The sequence below is a fragment of the Labrus bergylta genome, chromosome 2, assembly GCF_963930695.1.
Source record: "Labrus bergylta chromosome 2, fLabBer1.1, whole genome shotgun sequence".
Lineage (NCBI taxonomy): Eukaryota > Metazoa > Chordata > Actinopteri > Labriformes > Labridae > Labrus > Labrus bergylta.
Genome location: NC_089196.1, coordinates 15,227,919 through 15,245,898, shown reverse-complemented (window position 1 = coordinate 15,245,898; position 17,980 = coordinate 15,227,919). Strand labels below are relative to the sequence as shown.

Here is a 17,980-nt window from a genome sequence, read left to right as displayed (position 1 = left end):
AAGACATCTCATTGAAGTTATTCTGCACATTGATCAGGATAAGTCATTGTCACAAAAGGCCTTCAAATGAAACACATGAATCTTTATTACTTCATCCAGTATGACATCCGGTGCAAACACTGAGCAACGTAACCAATGGTAAGTCAGTGATCTTCACTATACATTAATAGCAGATTTTCTAGTTTCATGTTTATAACAAAGTGTTAAACAGGGGTGAAAAACATGATTTACAGTAAGTAAGAGGGTTTTTTTTAAGTCAGTTGCCACATAGAATGACATGGCACAAACTGAAACAAACTACAGGGGCACAAGGAAAACATGTGTTGAAAGTTTCCTCCAGAATGGAAAATGTTCTAAAAAGGAAGGAAAAATAAGATGAGACTGTTTGTAATAAGTTAAGACTACAATGCAAACTGAGGACCCGAGAGCATGAGAAAACGGAGGATGGTGGCGTACATGGGCTATTACATAATGCACATGCAGACATGTCAGCCAGAGCAACCAGAAGTCAAATACTGGTTTTGTGCAGTAAACGTTTAAACAAGTTAATTGAAGCTCTCTTTTGAAACCAGGTCCAAAAGAATCTGCTCAAAGAAAGTACAAACAAGTATAAAAGAAAATAATTTAAGAAGAAAAGAGAAGGGAGACTAACACTCTCCATAAAAAAGAATCTACTTAAAAGAAAGGAATTGAAAGTATTTTCCTTCCTATGTTTTCCAACGAGACCATGGTGGGTAAACAGCCAGTTTTGTTAGGAATGGGATCATGTCAGATGCAATTTCTAGAGCCTGTTGGTACAGCACAATGTCTTTTTATTGGTGTGTGTTTTTTTTTTTAACATCTGCTAGTGACAGCCCAAGTTGTGCCAAACATCTAGTGGTTATGTTGTCGTATGTGCCACTTCTACTTCTTCAGCTTTCAGTCTCTACAGAGCACGTGGCCTCTTGGGATTGATCTGCTTACTGGCCTGCTCCTCCTCCTGAAGTGTAGAACGAAATGACTTCACTTTATCTGTTGAAGGAAGAAAAGAGAGGTAAGTGTGCAGTATGTCACAGCAGGATGGATTGTCATCAATTGGTCACATCTGTCAGCAGCGTTGTCAAACTGCACCATCATTTGTAGCTTTGCACTTGGTTACTTTTCAAATTCAATAACGCTGAGAGGAGAAAGGGAGACCAACTGAATTTGTCTATAACCTATTTCGAAGCTGCTGGAAGATGACAATTCACCAAGATGTTTATCATCGATAGTGCGCACCCCACACACAGCAGCAAAAACCACTAGACAGCTCTAGACCTTGCGCGATAATGCACGGGTGCATTTCGCACAGGAGAAAGAGAAGATTCTGCGGCTTGGGAGGCAGCATCAGATGGATTACAGAGGTCAGCTAAATTTCATATCTTCCCTGACTGAGTTGATGGAGCAGTGGCAAAGCCTCCATGAGCTGCTGCAGCGGCTGAGAGAGAGAGATTTGGCACTCACTACATTTCCCAGCCATGCTCCATGTTCATCACCAAGGGCAGGTAAAAAAAATATTCAGCAATCGGTTTGTAGCGAAGAACTTTGTTGATCAAAAACTTAAAAAAGGTAATCTTTACTTTTGTGATATTTATGAAGAGTCTTAATAAAGAGTCTAAACGTTCTCTGAACACAAATTTTTCAAAGCCTTTTTTTCCCTGAATGTTCAAACCACAGATTGTAAATATTCATGAACGAAGTCTGAGTGACGTCACCCGTCTGTTACTGCAGGGGGCTTTGGAGTCCCATCGCACAACAGACCAAGGAGGAGCCACTCACATACTAACAGCTGACTTGATTTGAAATCACCGCCTGCTCCACGATTTGTAGGCCAGGACTAAAAGTACAGATGGCAAGATATATTGTTGACGACATGCTTCCCATATCAACTGTTTGCCACAGCAACACTAAATGTGTCAATTAATATTATTTTAAGTATTGAAGCAAAAACAATTACCATGTTACTTTCCGAAGGAATATTAGATATTAGTCACTAGTAACTATAGTAGTAGCAAGTAGTTACTCATTTCCCTGTGTGTCAGCAACTCTTAGTCATACCTCGAAGCTCAGTGAGGATTTCTATCTTCTGGTCTAGGATCTGTTCCAGTTGAGTGGCGTACGACTCCACGTCATAATCGACCTCCTCTGTCATCTCCAGCAGCACCTTTTCATCTTCTAACCACCGGATGGACTCCTGTTCACAGACGACAAAGACATCAGAATATTTACCAATCAGACGGGCGAAGGAATACCTTTCATTCTTATCGGGTAAAGGTTCCTCATTACAAAGAGGCACCTCAAATGTAATTGATGTAAAGCAGCAATAATTGATCAATGATATTACTTAGTAAATTTAAAAAAATACAATATACTCTCTTAAATATTAACATTCATATTGTATCTGTGGACCTGGGTCAAGGAGTATAAGAATAACTTGTGTAGATCTTTGTGTAAATTTAAAAAAAAAGGATTTGATATAAACTGGAGTCTTGAAAGACTTGTGTGTCCTGACTCCTGACCTGGAAAACAGCTCGATGGTCCTCCAGAACCTGCTCCTCCATCTCTACCAGCTGAGACACTGCCTCATGAAAGGTAAAAAGCTGGGGAGACACTTCCTCCTCCTGGTGAAGAGAGAGTAGAAATGTTTGACAAGGACACAGAAACAGGTTTAAAATGCATTAAAGCAGCAAGAACTCAACAAATGATCTTCTCAAATCTGGATCTCTATGGAAATTCCTGGACACGTTTAAATAATCCTGAATCCTTCAATGTAAAAACAAACTTCTGACTTCCTCACACAGGAGTGTGTGTGGGAACAGTTTTGATAAGAACAGGTCTGTGTTGTGTTACCAGATGTTTATGTACATGTCTCCAAAGTTAATAATACACATGTCCAGACAGTCTCTTAATTTCCACTACAGCATACATCTTAATGTACTATATATCTTGGGTTTTTCCTGCTTTCAAAATTTGGGGACAGAAGCCTCCGTCTAATTCTGTATCTCCACCGGCCCTCTAACAGGTGATTTCACAGTTCTCCAAGTACAGCACGTGGTGAATTTCTCATTTCTAACTGTAGTTACAAATGTACGCCAGGAAACACGCTTCCAAGCGACTAAAATGGAAGAAAAGAGCCAGGTGAGGAAGATGTTGTTTTTTTCACTATGCTGCTGTACAGGCATGCCCGATACAAATATCCAGCTACCACTGAACTGTCCCTAATGATGATTTGTCCTAAAATGATAAACACCTACACAGATCTCTGAATACTCGTTCAGCTGTGACCTTAGAGACTCCAGATTGAGCGGATTTCATAAACTTCACTGATAGACCTGAGAGTCACACAGAGTAACACAAGGCTTAATGATTAAATGTGCCGTTTTTGTTTTGAGTTTGAATGCCCTCCGTCTCTCTCACCTATATATAAATGTCACAAATGACTTTTTCTTGGTTACAGCGTTGTGGTGTGTGATTAAAACACATTGAATAGCAGACGTATTGAAGAAGTACCATAGAAGAAAAAACATGGATAATAAAGGGCTAAAAACAACCTCAAATAACGTTCACACTACAGCATGAAGCGAGACAAAGCGTTCATAATAACAGTCAGGATCAACACGTCATGGATTCAGTAAGACATTTGTTCAACAGAACAGACCCCACAGACTTACATTCTGCTCACAGAGCAGTTTGAGGTCGTCTCTCTGTGGCGAGATACTAAGCCAATCCTCGTCCAGAAGATCCAGCTGGTTGACAGCGTGGATGGTAGGTCGACCACCGTCTATCATTTGGTTGGGGTCTACTGTGAGCTCCTTCACCCTGCAGAGAAAAAAAACACATGGAGCTGGTCAGGTAAGTAGACCCACTCATGTCATGGCTGCTGCTTGAGTTTGGGATGTGAGGGGTCAGAAGCATTCACAAAGAGTGCAGGATGGTGGCATCATGACAGAGACATTTTGCACGGGGAAGGATGACTGTTGGCCTTATGAAGCTCTGAGCTTTATGATAATTATTCTGTCCGTTTTTATAATGATCAAGCTAACCTGATTCAAAGGCAGAGAAATATGGCTATGAGAGGGTTTACTTGCTCAGAGTTTGCTAAACTAAAAGCTCATCCTGGACGCTTTCACTTTAAAAGGTCATGGATGTTTCAGTGTTATTATTGGTGCCAAACAGCAATAAGCTCTTTATTAAGTCAGGTTTTGAACCTGCATATGTTCTGATTAAATCAGACCCAGGTGTCAAAGTCATCCCTGACTTCCTGAACCTCAGCACTGATGTTTTCGGACAGAACAATTAGAAGAAAAAAAAACATGTGGACAGATAGATACATTGTTTCTCAGGAGACAGTGAAAAGAAAGCACTCATGTCCACAGCTAGCCAAAGACAAACGCATTAGCTCAGGTCAAAGCTGGGCAGTGAGAGGATGAAAGTGTGAGAATCATGCAGATGAAAAACAGGAAAGTTAAGATGGTTGTGGAGGTTTTTCCAGAGAGAACAGTTGATGGAGTGAATGAAAGCTGCTAAATGAGCTTGTGGTTGTGTATAATAATATTAGGAATACCTGCGAGGAGCACATGAACGTGTATGTATGTGTGATTGTGTTGGTGATTGCGTGCAGTGCAGTGCTTTGGGGAGTGCTCGACCTGCTGGGAGAAGTATCAGCAAAATCATCGAACTCAAAGGTATTGGTTGGCGAGTGGTCAGAGCGACTTCCCTGACCGCCCTGGGAGAAGGGAATGTCCGATGGACTAATCCCAAACTCTTTCACTCTACACGGTGGCCAGCCACACCAGCGCACAGAGGAGTGGAGGGCAGGAGAGAAGAGGGAAAGGAAGCAGGAGAAGGAGAGGAGAGAAGGAATACAAGAGAGTCAGACAGAACTACTGCAAGAAGGCAGAGACATTTACAACATAGGTACAGCTAATAATAATCTGCGTTTGAGACACTGGGGAATACAGAGGAGCTAAAGGAGTTATAATTTCACTATTTGCATTAGTTCCTATGGCAACAATGTATTTTCCAAATCACTGTAGTAGGGAAACATATCCCCACCTGTTGGCGTAGCGTAGTGTGTTGAGGGTGTTCTCACAGGACGTCATACCGGGAGAGATTGTTGCAATCTGTGCAGAGATCATTGAAATTGAAAATCTTGTAGAGGGATGAATACACTGTTAAGACGTTTTAAAAAGGCAATGAACTGACCATGCATGTGCGTGAATTTTCTCCAATGAAGGAGTCTCTCAGGACTTGGGTGAGCTTGCTGGCTCTGAATGGAGTGTGGGGCTTGTTACGGCCGAGAGCCCTGATACACTCCTGAAACAAGAAGAGAAAGGTTTAAATGGGGATCACTGTATTGTACCTGTTCACAAACAAAGAGAAAAATGAAGTCCATTTTTCCACCTAAAGAAGCAGGAAGTACAATCTAAAATCAAGGTAGTTAATGCTGCCTAAAAACCTTTAGAGCCAGCAGGCTTTTGTTGATCTCAGCCCCCTCCAGACGCGTTTGTCGGTCTGCACTTGATGTATCCGCCCCTCTCTCATTCCCAGCAAGGTCGATGAGCGAGAACTTGCCGTGCATTTTCCCCTTCCTCCGAAGAATGATCTGGAACACAGCGTGGCTGCGGGATGAGTGGGCATTGGCTGACGTCTGCCCTGATGTTCTGAGGATGGAGAAGGGAAACACAAGATGAAAAAGGGGCAAGAAATGAACAACTGTAGAAGAAATAACAATGGTATGAATTATATTCATAACACATTCACATTGTGACAAAGGAATATGACAGGGTAACTTATATTCTACTACGGATATTCGCAGGATAACTGACAAACTCCTTTAATGCGGTACAAACACAAGAGTGCCACCGACTAACTAGCAACATTGTCGCCAAAGTTCCTGTTGCTATACCTGCAGCTGTTGCCCACTTCTATGAGTTTCAGCACTTCCTCTGTACACTTGACATCTTTCTCCTGAAGCCCCACAACCTGCACCTGCTGTTTGCCATCCTCCAGTACCCTCAGCTTAGCTTTACGATTCAGCAGGTCAAACACCTACAAATACAAGCACACAGTCAGTCAGAGTTTAGGCTTTTATTTTAGGTGAAAAGGAAACACCTGAAAAAATAATTTCATATCACTTGCCTTTCCACTGTAGATTTCAAAAAAGGTCGCGTACACTTGCAGATCTAACTTCTTGTAATTGGGTTTCTTCAACATGAGAAATACATCCCGAGCTGCAAGAAAAGAGAAGTCAGTGTCAAAGCAAACACAACCCTTCACAATATTTAATAACTAAACACATCCATTTCTGTACTGACAAGTTGGCACAGAAAACACAAATCACCAACTTACCAGCTAATGCATAAATTCCTTTAGAGCAGTCTTGGTTCTTCCCAGAGAAATCTCCACCCATTGTCTAAAGAACAAAGCACAATACAATATAAGAGGAAAGATACTTTAAATGATCTGAATGGGTTACAGAATACAACAAACTCTTTGCTGGGACTGTTAGGTTTGATCCCTTGTAAGCGTTGTGGTTTTGGCGTTTTGAAGGTGTCATTGGATTTAACTCACATGTGTTTTTCCACTGCCTGTCTGCCCGTAAGCAAAGCAGGTGGCCATGCCTCTTTCAAAAATGGTTTCCACCAGAGGTCTGGCAGTGAACCTGCAGGGCAAGAGTGTTAAAAAAAACAACACACACTTATTCACAGCTGTGTACGCAATAACTGACTCAACATGTTGACAAGACAGGTATCACTTCTCAAATAATTGCTCGTTGAATTGTTGCTACGAACCTGTAAACCATCTCGTTGGTGGTGCTGTCATCGAAGGCGTAGTCAAAGCGGAAGGTCTGGTTCTCCAGGTAGCGGGTGAGGTCAACTTTCTGTTTAGGTTCATGAACCATCACCACATCCTTACTGGGGATGGTGATCACATCCAAATCCTTCACAGTCAGCTCTGGAAACCAGCAGAGGCAAGTATTTCAGCACATAAATACTTTCTATACTTTCATTTGATTTACTGTAATTTATTTTATGACTGAAGATTTTACCTTTCTTGTTGAGTGGGCGTTTCCTTACACAAACACATATTCTGTGCTCTTCAATCTGCACCACAACAGAGAAGAACATTTTGTTATGATGTTGCCACGGGTGAACTTCCCAAAAATGGAAAGAAAAGGACAAAAATCTCTGCTCACCAGATCTGCTGTGGTCAAGGGCCTGTAGTCTAGACTGGCTCGGAAATCGCGGATCATATACATGATCTCATAGTTAGGGATGGTGGTATCCACCTCCTGAAGGAGGACGAGCAGGAAATGAAGAGTCAGAGTGGTATAATTATTATCCATTTTCAACTTATCATCCCAATACCACAATTTAAGAGAATACAAAGAATCAAGAAAATGTTTGGATATTCATAATATTCATGTACCTGAGCTCTTTTCTCCCTGAGCTCCTGCTGCTGAAGCCGACGCCTCTCTCTCTTCTCCTGCAGTTTCTCCACCTCCTTCACGCAGTTAGACTTCCTCCTCGCTGCCATAAAGACAAGAGAAACCGTTAGCCTACTGGCCTTCCTCAGGACATGCCCATATCCTTTCTTGGTTAAAAGGACCTTTCCTTTCTCAATCCGCTCCCACGCTGTTCCTCCTACCCTTTAACTTCAGTCTTTTCTACTTTGCTTTAGCAGTATCATTCTCTCAGGAAGTCTTTCCTTTCTCTTGGTCTTCCCCCAAAAAGACAGGAGACCTTGGACTATTTCCAACAAAACACAACAGTGAACTGTGCTCAAGCACAGACCAGGATGTAGTGTCTGGAACACAGTGCCTCCAGTATAACACTAGCCGCTTTCTCTACATTACCAACAAAAGGCCTTTACAGTGTGTTCAATCTGCTTTCTTGATTTTTTTTTTGCATAGTTAATCACAACTGGACAAGAGGACAGCTATAACTAGGATACGTGCCCTGTATAACTGCAATTAAAATTTGAGGCAGTAACAGACAAAGAATGATTAGAATATATGATTTGAATCCACCACAGTTAAACAAGGTTATTCTGACTCTCCCAACACAGCACACCCACAGATTAGGTCACTCACAATCTATTAATTACCTTAAAAGAGAACACAAATTATTAAACAAGTGAGTTAAAGCCACTACTGAGTCCTCACAGAGTTAATAAAAAACAGTATTATCTGATTAGCTCTGGCTCATTGCTGCAGCCTCAGCCCCCAACTGTAAAGTCTGGACGTGGCTCTGTAATACAGTCCTGGCCTCCTGCTGGCTCCAGGCCCTGTGAATCCACTACCAGAGTAGAGAGATTAATAATCTGCTCTAATCTGGGAGCAGGGGAGGAGCTGGGTCAGCACTGGGAAAAGGGCTCTCACTACTTGTGGGTCTCACAGGCTGTCAATTGTGGATCTGAAAGGCGTGAACGAGAAACTAAGTGCCCCCCCCCCCCCCCCCCCCTTCTCTCATTGACTCATTAAAAGACAGTGGGCTACTGGAAATAATTAATTGAGAAGACTTTTCTAAGTGTGCTTGTGTGTGACTCAGCAGAAATCAGACCAGGAAGAGACAGCCAGTTGTACAGCAGGGGAAGGTTTTTTTTACTCCCTGTCTAATACCCAAAAAGCCTGTCAGTTGGATGGATTGTGTTTGTGCCACTTCACCACCACAGCTCTGAATAGCATCAAGCAGACATTTTGGGTATACTATCGTCTTGTAAGACTAGAGGACTCTCAGTTTCTAATGGGAACTTTATTCGAATCACCATGAATCATTGAGGGCAGGGGAAACATGCAGGTGATACATACAAAGCTGTCCAAACTCCTTTCTGGAAATGGGTTGATGTGACGATTCTGTGATAAACATGAACATTAGACATTCAATAGCTGTGATAAGATTTCTGTTTTCGGTATATGGCCCAAATCATTTTAAAACACGACCCCAAAAAAATACTTTTATGAGGGAGATCAAAGTTAGGTGACAGCTTAGGTTCACCTAAAGCACCTTATTGTGTGACCATTTTACCATTCTGCAGTTGCTGTTGTGTCTGAGCTTGAGTGGGAGGTACAGGCAGCTGAGATGGGGGCGGGGGTGCAGGCTCAGGTTGTTGGGGCTGTGTGGGTCTGGCCCGAGTCGGAATACCTGTTTACACCAAAGCACAAAAGTAAGGAATGAAAACTTTCGACTCACACGGTGCAAACACAACACTTTTGATCTTTATTCAGTTTTAGATTTAATGAAATTATAAAACCAGAAATTATACTTGACTACGAATGACTCTTATTAGGAATTAGAACATCCAGTTCAAGAGTTCTTATTTGTTGTTGTTGATTTGTGCGCCGGATTGTAGTGGAAAAAAGCAGGCTGTTTAGACATGATACTTCATTGTATTAATAACTTAATTGTGTGCATTGTTCTCGTCTTTCTGTCTGTTTCTTATTGTTTCTAACTGTTCTTTACTCGTGTCTAATCCTTTTGGTTTTTGTAAAGCACTTTGGATGCAGTTGAGCATGAAAGGTGCTTTATCAATACATTTGCCTTGTCATACCTAAATATCTCTTGAAAACCACATCCATGAAGCTACATCCTCAAAATGATAATAAAAATGAACCAGCACTTCTCTATAAAAACATAAAAGAAAGGTTAGTGTTCATAAAGAGGGAATTTTATGTAGCATTGTTTCATAAAGGCTGACACCAATATGCGTGTTTATTCTTATACTATGTGTTCTGGTGTGCATCACTCTGACATGACACTGCCAGTACGCTAGTTGGTTTGGATTTGGGACTTAAATGGAGTTGCTAAAAACAGTTTCTTAAAAAACTTTAATACAGAAAAAAGAAAGGAGGTCAGAGCAGAGGAGATGAAGTCCATTAAACTGATCGGTTCACAAAGTAAAATGGCTAAGCCGTATCTATGGTGTAAACGCAAAGAAGAAACAGACTTTAGATTGCGTTAGTTTAAGGTAGCTGTGCTGAGGATTAACTGTAGTTGAATAAACCTAGGCCTAGGAAGCAAAAAGACTTGTGGCATAAAGGGTTTTTGTTGCGTGAGATATAGTGATAAAGTAGTTATAGAAGGCTTGAATAATCAGTTTTTCCACTGGTGTGTTTTGAATGTAATGACACTATAATTGGACCAGTCACAGATATCATCATGATACAAACCTCTGTTATCCCTGGACGGAGTGTCATTCTTAACAGGTGCTATTGTCCGACGGTTCTGCAACAACAACAAAAAGAAAAGCTCCAGTTGATACAGACGGGATAGGATGAGATATCCTAGATTTCAATTATTTTTGTTCAGTGATTCCTAGATTTGCTTTAATGTACAAAATGTCACTGCTACTCAGGAAAGGAAACACATAATAAACTTGGTTCTGTTTTCAGCCTCTTCTGCTTGCATCTGTTATGTCGAGCTACAGAAATAGAAGAAGCCTGAGAGTCAGATTAGTGGGAGTACAGAGGACTCTTTTATTAACGCTTGTGTTTGTGATGACCCTGAACACATCTTGAGGTTTTTTTCCGAAATAGAGAATGTCAAAGTTATAAAAGGCTACAACTCCCTGTACATTTCCTGTGAGGATGATTCCTGTTCAGATCCTGGGTTTGTTTAACACTAAATCCACTTTACAGTTTTAGACTCATTGAAACTACCATAATTATAAAATCAATACAGGCCTTTAAAGTATCCCATTAGAGTGACAGTAACCTTTATTAGCCAGTTAAACTACATTGTAAACTGTAAGAACTCTTTATACTTGACATTGCCTCACAGTTTTAACCTTAATGTTTATACAAAGAAAACTGAAAATAGATTTGTATTAAACAGTAGTCTTAATCACATGTGCCATATTTACCTAAATAATCCTAGTGTTTGCGTGGTAAAACATCCCTAATCTTCTGTAAACCATACACAGTGTACTTAACAGGACCAATTAGTTAGTTACTTAGAAGGATCCCGCTTCTATATTAAGGTTTAACAAACTGCAGCCAACTACTTGAGCAACTACGAGCACATTAGATGCACTCAGGCCATACTGTGTATGTAGACTGTTGAATGTTTACGTTCTAACAAATTCTTATTGTATTACACTGATTTATTGTGGCTGTTGCTGAATTATATAAAATACTGTTACTCACCTTTGCAATTTTGTTGACCTTTACACATGTTGGTGTGGGTGGGGGTGGAGTCTCTGGACTAGGGGCAATTTCCTCATCTGGAGCCACATCAGGGTTAAGTGCAAATATACTCTCCAAGTCAATCTGTCCAGAAACAGAGGAATATTAGTGTCTAAAGGTTTTATGTCATCAGTTATGATAACAACAATCAGACTATCTAGACTAAACTAGTGCCTTGCAGACATTAGGACCTGGTTGACCAGACATTTTTTGCTGCTTAACTCAGACAAGACTGAAGTTATTGTGCTCGACCATAAAAACCTCATGATACAACTGTCCTGACATCAGACTGAATCTTGCACCACTGTTAGGACTTTAGGGGTTCTATTTGATCAAGATACGTCCTTTTACTCTCACTTAAAACAAATTTCAAGGACAGCCTGTTTTCACCTTCGTAATATCTAAAAAAAAATCAGGCATATCCTGTCGCAAAAAACAAAGCAGGAAATATAGGCGGCAAGGAAGTGTGGACAACAGGAACGTGAGGAATCCAAAAGACAAATCCTTCCTGCATCTTATCCCATCTCCCACTACCCCATTTTTCTTGACAATGAGTAAGGTCTTTTACCTGCTCTTTAGTAAATCACCTCCAGATAACGCTTGTTATGAATTGGCACTATACAAATCATGATTGATTGATGGATTGATGGTCAGTGAGTATAATATGTATCTACATTAATGTGTTCATTGGCCCTCAACATGTGCCAAAATATCAATAAAATCAGTTAATTGTTTTTGTGTCATTGTTAGAAAAACTGGTCCAAAAGTGGTGCTTATAGTGATTTATCATAAGGAGCAATATAGTTAAAGAAGGAGTTAACACTTATGAAGCACACATCTTTTCTGAAACTATTTAAGTTTTCATTTGTGAATTTGAACAAGTCTCCCTCTATGCAAACCGGCAGACTGTTAGTCAAGAAGGTTTGTCCCAATCTAAAGGCTTTAATGACGACGTGATTCAATAAAAGGACACAGACTGGACTTTGACTGTAACATCATAGCCCTAAAATGATGCAAACATTAGTAGCTCAAGGGCTGGCAGGAGAAACTCTGGATAAAGTCAGAGTGTTTGCGTTCTAACATACAGCTCTCCCCGAAAACTTCCGAAGTTCTGCAGGAGTAAGTTTGTGCAAGTGTAACGGCATTATAATAAAACAAGAGCACAGTGTGTCTGATGCATTGCAGGTTAATAAATGGTGGTTTACCTCTTTTCCTTTAGTGTCTCCATTTTCAATCCACTCCACTGTGACGCTCTCATTGTCCTCATTCAGAGAGGTCACCATTGCCTGATGTATACGTCCTGTGAAAGTATCATAGACATGGGAAAAAAACATCAGATAGGCACACACTATAAATATAAAGGTGGTCTTCTCAAAGGACAACATTAGGGCACTTACAAGGTCACTGGTTGTAAATAAATTGTTTATAGTGTTATTGGCCCTTCATGTGCGATTCACAACATCAAGTTTCAGAAATGAAAAGATTTTTCAAGGACTATTCTATCAATCAAATGTATTACCTTTCCCAGACACATGGAAACACACACAGGCTCACATACAACGGATTTTGCTAATAAGACCATCACATAAAGACCAGGGCTGTGATTAGATGATTCTCTTTTTATACCTTTCAGCTAAATCATTCCACAATGATTCAACTTGATATCATTTTCTATGATTGTACAAACCAACACCTCTGAGCAAATGGTTTTATGCTTAGGAAATATTAGATTATATATGAGGCAAGTAGTTGGCATATCATTGCAGACAGAAAAGCAAATATATGTACCTAAGACAAACACAAAAGGTAAAGAAATTACTAAACAGCGTGATATCCAGACAGACTTCAATCAAGTTGTGACTGGTAATAAACACTGAAAAAAAATGGATTTAAATGAAGCATCAAAAAAATAACTCCAGCACATGCTCACACAAAATATTAACAGAAAATATTTTGGTATCAACACCTCAAATAAATGATGCTGGTTCCTAAAACACTGAGGCTACTCTAAGTGAGATCTGACGATTAGTTTTTTTGACCAAAAAAGTGGGGCAGAGAGAGAGTGGGGCTTGACATGCGCCGAATAGTTTCTGATTAGGAATCCAGAATCAAACCTAAACCGATGCCTTGACGATGAGATTTGAGAATGACCCGTTGGAAAAGATCACTGATAATATAGGCAGTAACAGCTGCTTCTTGCTTGTGTGCTTCTCTCCGCCTCTCTGTCTGCAGGGTAATGATACCAGCTGGAAAGTGCCTGCTCAACTCTCCCATCATTGTCTATGAGGATCTAACTGTAAATTCCCAGCACAATCCAGGGAAACCACCACCATGTCCATAAATCTATTATTCAGAGACTCACAGGGAGCCAGTGAGCAAAGATGGGTTTACTGTTCTCAACTGATGACCATTTCTCTGATTTACCTTACACTGGTTCTAAAGTGGCAAATATACAACACACAAAATCTTACAACTGGGAAAATTTGGAGAATAAATATTGAATTACCGGTAGTTGAAAAGGGGGTAAACCGACACCTGGTCGTGAACAGCATTTTTTAACATGATTAATATTTCTACAGTATCATGCAATGTAGCTCTGTATGATATAACAATGACAAGACAGTACTGGGATACAATGAATTTGAGGTTGGATGGGCAAATTTGAGCAATTAGCAAACATAGGCTAGATGTTGACTGAATCAAACTGATAATCCAACCAATGACCAGTCTTTGATATCACTGCATAAAACAACATAAACAATAACCAAAGCAACTACTGCGCGACATGTTATAGGTGTACAGCTAAGATATGTAGTGTAACTGCTGGGGATTTAAGCATTGATCATACAAGTCTTGTTTTTATGTTTAAGTCAACGAGTCACCCCTGCACTGTCTGAAGGTATTGATTTTCTTGTTTTTACCCTCATTTGTGGAGGTTTTCTTTTGAGTGTCTTCCTTAAAAGAGTGAGGAGAATCCTCTGAACTGTGGATAGAAAGCCAGATGTGAATAGTATGATGGCAAATAATCTACTATTAACGTGACATAGTCTTTTAGAAAACCCTTGGCAGCAACAAAAGTTGGCTGGAACAACACAGGCATGTGCTGCTTGGTGTTTCACTTCTTAAAAAGTCTTAAGAGCATGATTGCAGCACTCAGAGGATATTCTGAGACTACAAGAGGGTTAGCCAAGGTCCTCCAATTCACTGCAGCATCGTGCTTATGGCTCTTTGTTGCTGGTGATAAAAAAAAGTAAGACAAGATGGAAAAGTAACTGGCCTAAGTGAATGTCATTGTTCATGTTTGAGTACCAAAGGAGCCTTTCTGTGCAGGGATCATAGGGGTTCATACGACTCAATAGGACCTGCTGCATTAGTAACTGCAGTGTAATTAAGGAAATTTTAAGTAATTCATAGAATACTTTTTGACCTGAGATAAGGGCAGTTACGACATTCACAATAATGGGGCCCGCCTCAGCTCCAGCTCTTTGCATATTGTTAGGTTGACCGAAAAATTTTGATCAGTATATCCAATATGGTGTCCGCTATGGATAGGCTACAAAAACAGCCCTTCAGAAACCAATGGGTGATGTCACTCAGGTTTCGTCCATTAATATTTACAGTCTATGATATAAACAGCCTACTCCTACTCACATGTGCTGGATAACAAAGTCACATAATAGCTTGTTTTACAGCAGCTGATATGCAGATTAGCTGTAACTGAATGAACTGTCTGCTGTGTCCTACTTTTATGCTAAAACCTGGCTGGATGATTATGTTGACAACTCCCAATAGTTAAAGGGGCTTAAGAGAGGGGGCTTCAAGCTCTGCTAAGCCTAAGGAACAAACAAAGCCTTGGAAGCATCAGTTTCACTACAAAACATAGATGATGAAATTCTGTTAACATGTCACAGATTGAGAAAACATAGCAGTCCATAAATACAAGGCTGAATGTGGTCTAGGTCTCTCCTAAGCCTGCATGATATGATAGAAATATACAATGTGCAACAACATTACTCAATATTATGACAATGTTATGAAGTGCGACTAAAACCCAAAATTAAAGAGAGCATAATAACTAACAGTGTCTTTGTCTGTCTGCTGTTCTCCATGTTTTACAGAACAGCTGTGTTTGCAAAAAGTCCCTTCTAATACCAAAATGAATCTAAAACTGTGTTTTTCTCTCCACTAAATTTGAATTTATCAATCCGCGATAAGATGACAGGTAGTTTAAGGCATCAAAACGGTGTAAAGCATGGTCATTATACACAAGCCTCCGTACAACTGGTCAAATGTATTGGTGCTGAGTGAGAAAGCATTGTTTAACTACATTAAAATTTGAAAACAAAGTTAATTCATTTACTGCGATAAATTCTTACATTGCGATGTGTTTATCAAGAAGGCTCATGTATATCGCTGTAATAATAAAACCGCAATTAATGGCACAGCCATAAACACCTAGTACTCTACATTACAAGACAGACACTTCAATACTGCACACAGTTATGAATACTTTATGACAAGAAATCATCTATTGTAACTATTAAACATAAACCATAATAGCAGAAAAGTTCAAGATGATGATACAGTGAGAATTAACTTTTAAAACACTCATGTTTAGGAGAGAGATCATACTCTCAACGGGCCTGACTATGAAAGGGGAAAAAAACAGACAGATTAAGCAAGAGAGAGTCCTGGCAGAATTGAGGGAGCTGGCTGCAACAGATGGGGTGGTGGCTAATGGCCTGAATCTGGCTTGAATCTGAACCAGCCCTGCCACCAACCCCCCAGAGATCGAGCAATCCCTCGCTCTGGATGCAACACCAACCTGCAGGGAACAGAAGTGCTTCCCTCTCTATTGCTTGCTTTGCGTTTCTCACACATCTCACTCTGGGTCTTAGGGTACTGAGCAGAGTCTGGGCCTCAGGTAAACAACGGCTGGAAAAACACACCCTTTCCAGTTTAACCTTCAATCCAGGTCTTTAAAAGAGTAATTTGTTGTGTGGGGTTTTGTGCAAAACATTACCACTTGGGTGTAGCCTAATCCTGGAAGGACCAGCAGGAATGACACAAACTTTTCAGTCATCTTTTGGCCTCTAGTCCTGAAGCAATGCTGTTGAACTACACAAGGCAGGCAGAATAAAGCTGACATTCACATTGGGAAGAATCATCAGCGGCCTATGTCTACTTCTCTGTTTACCACTCAAATAAACTAAAATGAAGGTATTGTAATCAATGGTTCGCCCTGAAGGCAGTAGGCTACTTCTTGGGTAAGCACAGAACAGCACTGCAGTATTATCATCTCACTTCACGAAACTCTTGATGTATTTTCTTGTCACTTCGATGACCTTACCGCAGACATTACAAGAACAACGCAATATTATACACAACACCTATCCCGACACCGAAAATCGTTAAAATGCATGCCCATGTTAACACACACACATTTTTTTTTGAATCTCATCTTTGGACATAAAAGAGGGTTTCCATAACAACCAACACAGTTAACATCAGCTTTAGCAAACACTGACCCAGCTCATTATCATAGCGTTTTAATTGCACATGGTTTAAAATGCAGCCAAAGAGCCCGCTATAAGTCAACTAAAAAAAAAAAAGGGGCTTCTGTATTAAAGCCGGTAACATTTCAGCCAGTCGGCTAACAAGCTAATGTTGCTCTCTGCCGAACTAACGTTAGCTTGATTAGCAGGTTAGCTTAGCGACGTAAAATTAGAACATATTGTTTGAATTAATGACTGAGGTTCTTTAGGTGTACTGACGTTTGACACCAAGGTTGATTCACCTCAAATAAAAAAGCACGCCGTGTTGTCAAAGGGTATATTGTATGTGCATATTGAGTTGGTAAGAGGCGCTAACAAAAGGTAGAGGCTCATTGAGAGGCTCTCCGCCCTCACACACAAAACAACTCACTCAACATTAAACAGGCTGAAACTTACCATCACTGCGCTTTATCTCCACATATGTACCCACGACAATCTTCCCAAATACCGACGCCATTCTACATTACTCCAATAATTAACAAAAAAAAATGGTAAAACAGTTAATATGAGCCTTCAAATGCAGCTTCTTTTTTTTTTTTTTTTGTATGGCAGTCTTTGGCCGGGAAGGAAGATGCAGGCAGCAAGTACGAGTGTGACGTAGTGTTTCCTGTCCGACAGTTTTCAGATTAAATCAATACGGCAACATTTAAATCATGATTTAAACGTAATATTTACAGTCTATGATTCGAGGATCATAAAATTGATCATAAAATTGAAAAAAAAAAAACTAACTAAACTAGCAAAGTAGAGCCGGACTGGAGGGATGTAAAACAGTTGATAGTGGAGTGCCAAACTGCAGGTCATAGTAGACTTTGGTAGAAACATGGAATTGTCATTTTGATCAATTGTTTCTGATGAGAAAGGATGGTTTGTGAGAAAGTCGCCTGTTTCCGTACCGATAACGCCAGAAAAGGCCTTTGAATTTTGAAAAGTCACTTCTTTTTTTTTTTAAATGTAATAAATCCAGTTACTTCAGGTCATTAAAACGTTGTACCTAGTCATGAACACGCTTTTTGGCTTTTTCAAACGGATTAGATATTTTTTTTGGTCCCTGTTTCGAATTATACTATTACTTAATTTTAATTTTAATTTTAATTTTAATTTTAATTTTATTTTAATTTTTATTTTTTTTAATTTTTTTTTAATTTTTTTTTTTATTATATATATATATTTTTTTTCTCTTCAGATTTTTTCTGATTGTGTTATACTGACTGGTTGGTGG

The 17,980-nt window shown here is 39.9% G+C and overlaps 1 protein-coding gene across 4 annotated transcripts; it reads right to left on the bottom strand.

Annotated features, from left to right (window-relative positions):
* Window positions 1-61: 61 nt before the first annotated feature.
* On the bottom strand, window positions 62-17,355 carry kif2a (kinesin family member 2a). 4 transcript variants are annotated; one of them, XM_020653628.3, is made up of 22 exons: window positions 17,155-17,355; window positions 12,409-12,503; window positions 11,165-11,287; window positions 10,190-10,244; window positions 9,048-9,164; window positions 8,831-8,875; window positions 7,450-7,550; window positions 7,217-7,312; window positions 7,070-7,124; window positions 6,813-6,975; window positions 6,592-6,682; window positions 6,370-6,433; window positions 6,160-6,251; window positions 5,927-6,069; window positions 5,477-5,681; window positions 5,224-5,334; window positions 5,074-5,141; window positions 4,665-4,790; window positions 3,690-3,837; window positions 2,538-2,639; window positions 2,077-2,212; window positions 62-1,011 (listed from the first exon to the last, which is right to left on the bottom strand). In XM_020653628.3, exons 1-22 carry the CDS (start codon window positions 17,213-17,215, stop codon window positions 926-928), a joined length of 2,283 nt encoding a protein of 760 aa, XP_020509284.1. In that variant the 5' UTR covers window positions 17,216-17,355; the 3' UTR covers window positions 62-925. The 4 variants fall into 4 exon arrangements, with proteins under 4 accessions (XP_020509284.1, XP_020509286.1, XP_020509285.1 ...); XM_020653630.3 differs by lacking the exon at window positions 4,665-4,790; XM_020653629.3 differs by lacking the exon at window positions 8,831-8,875.
* Window positions 17,356-17,980: the final 625 nt, after the last annotated feature.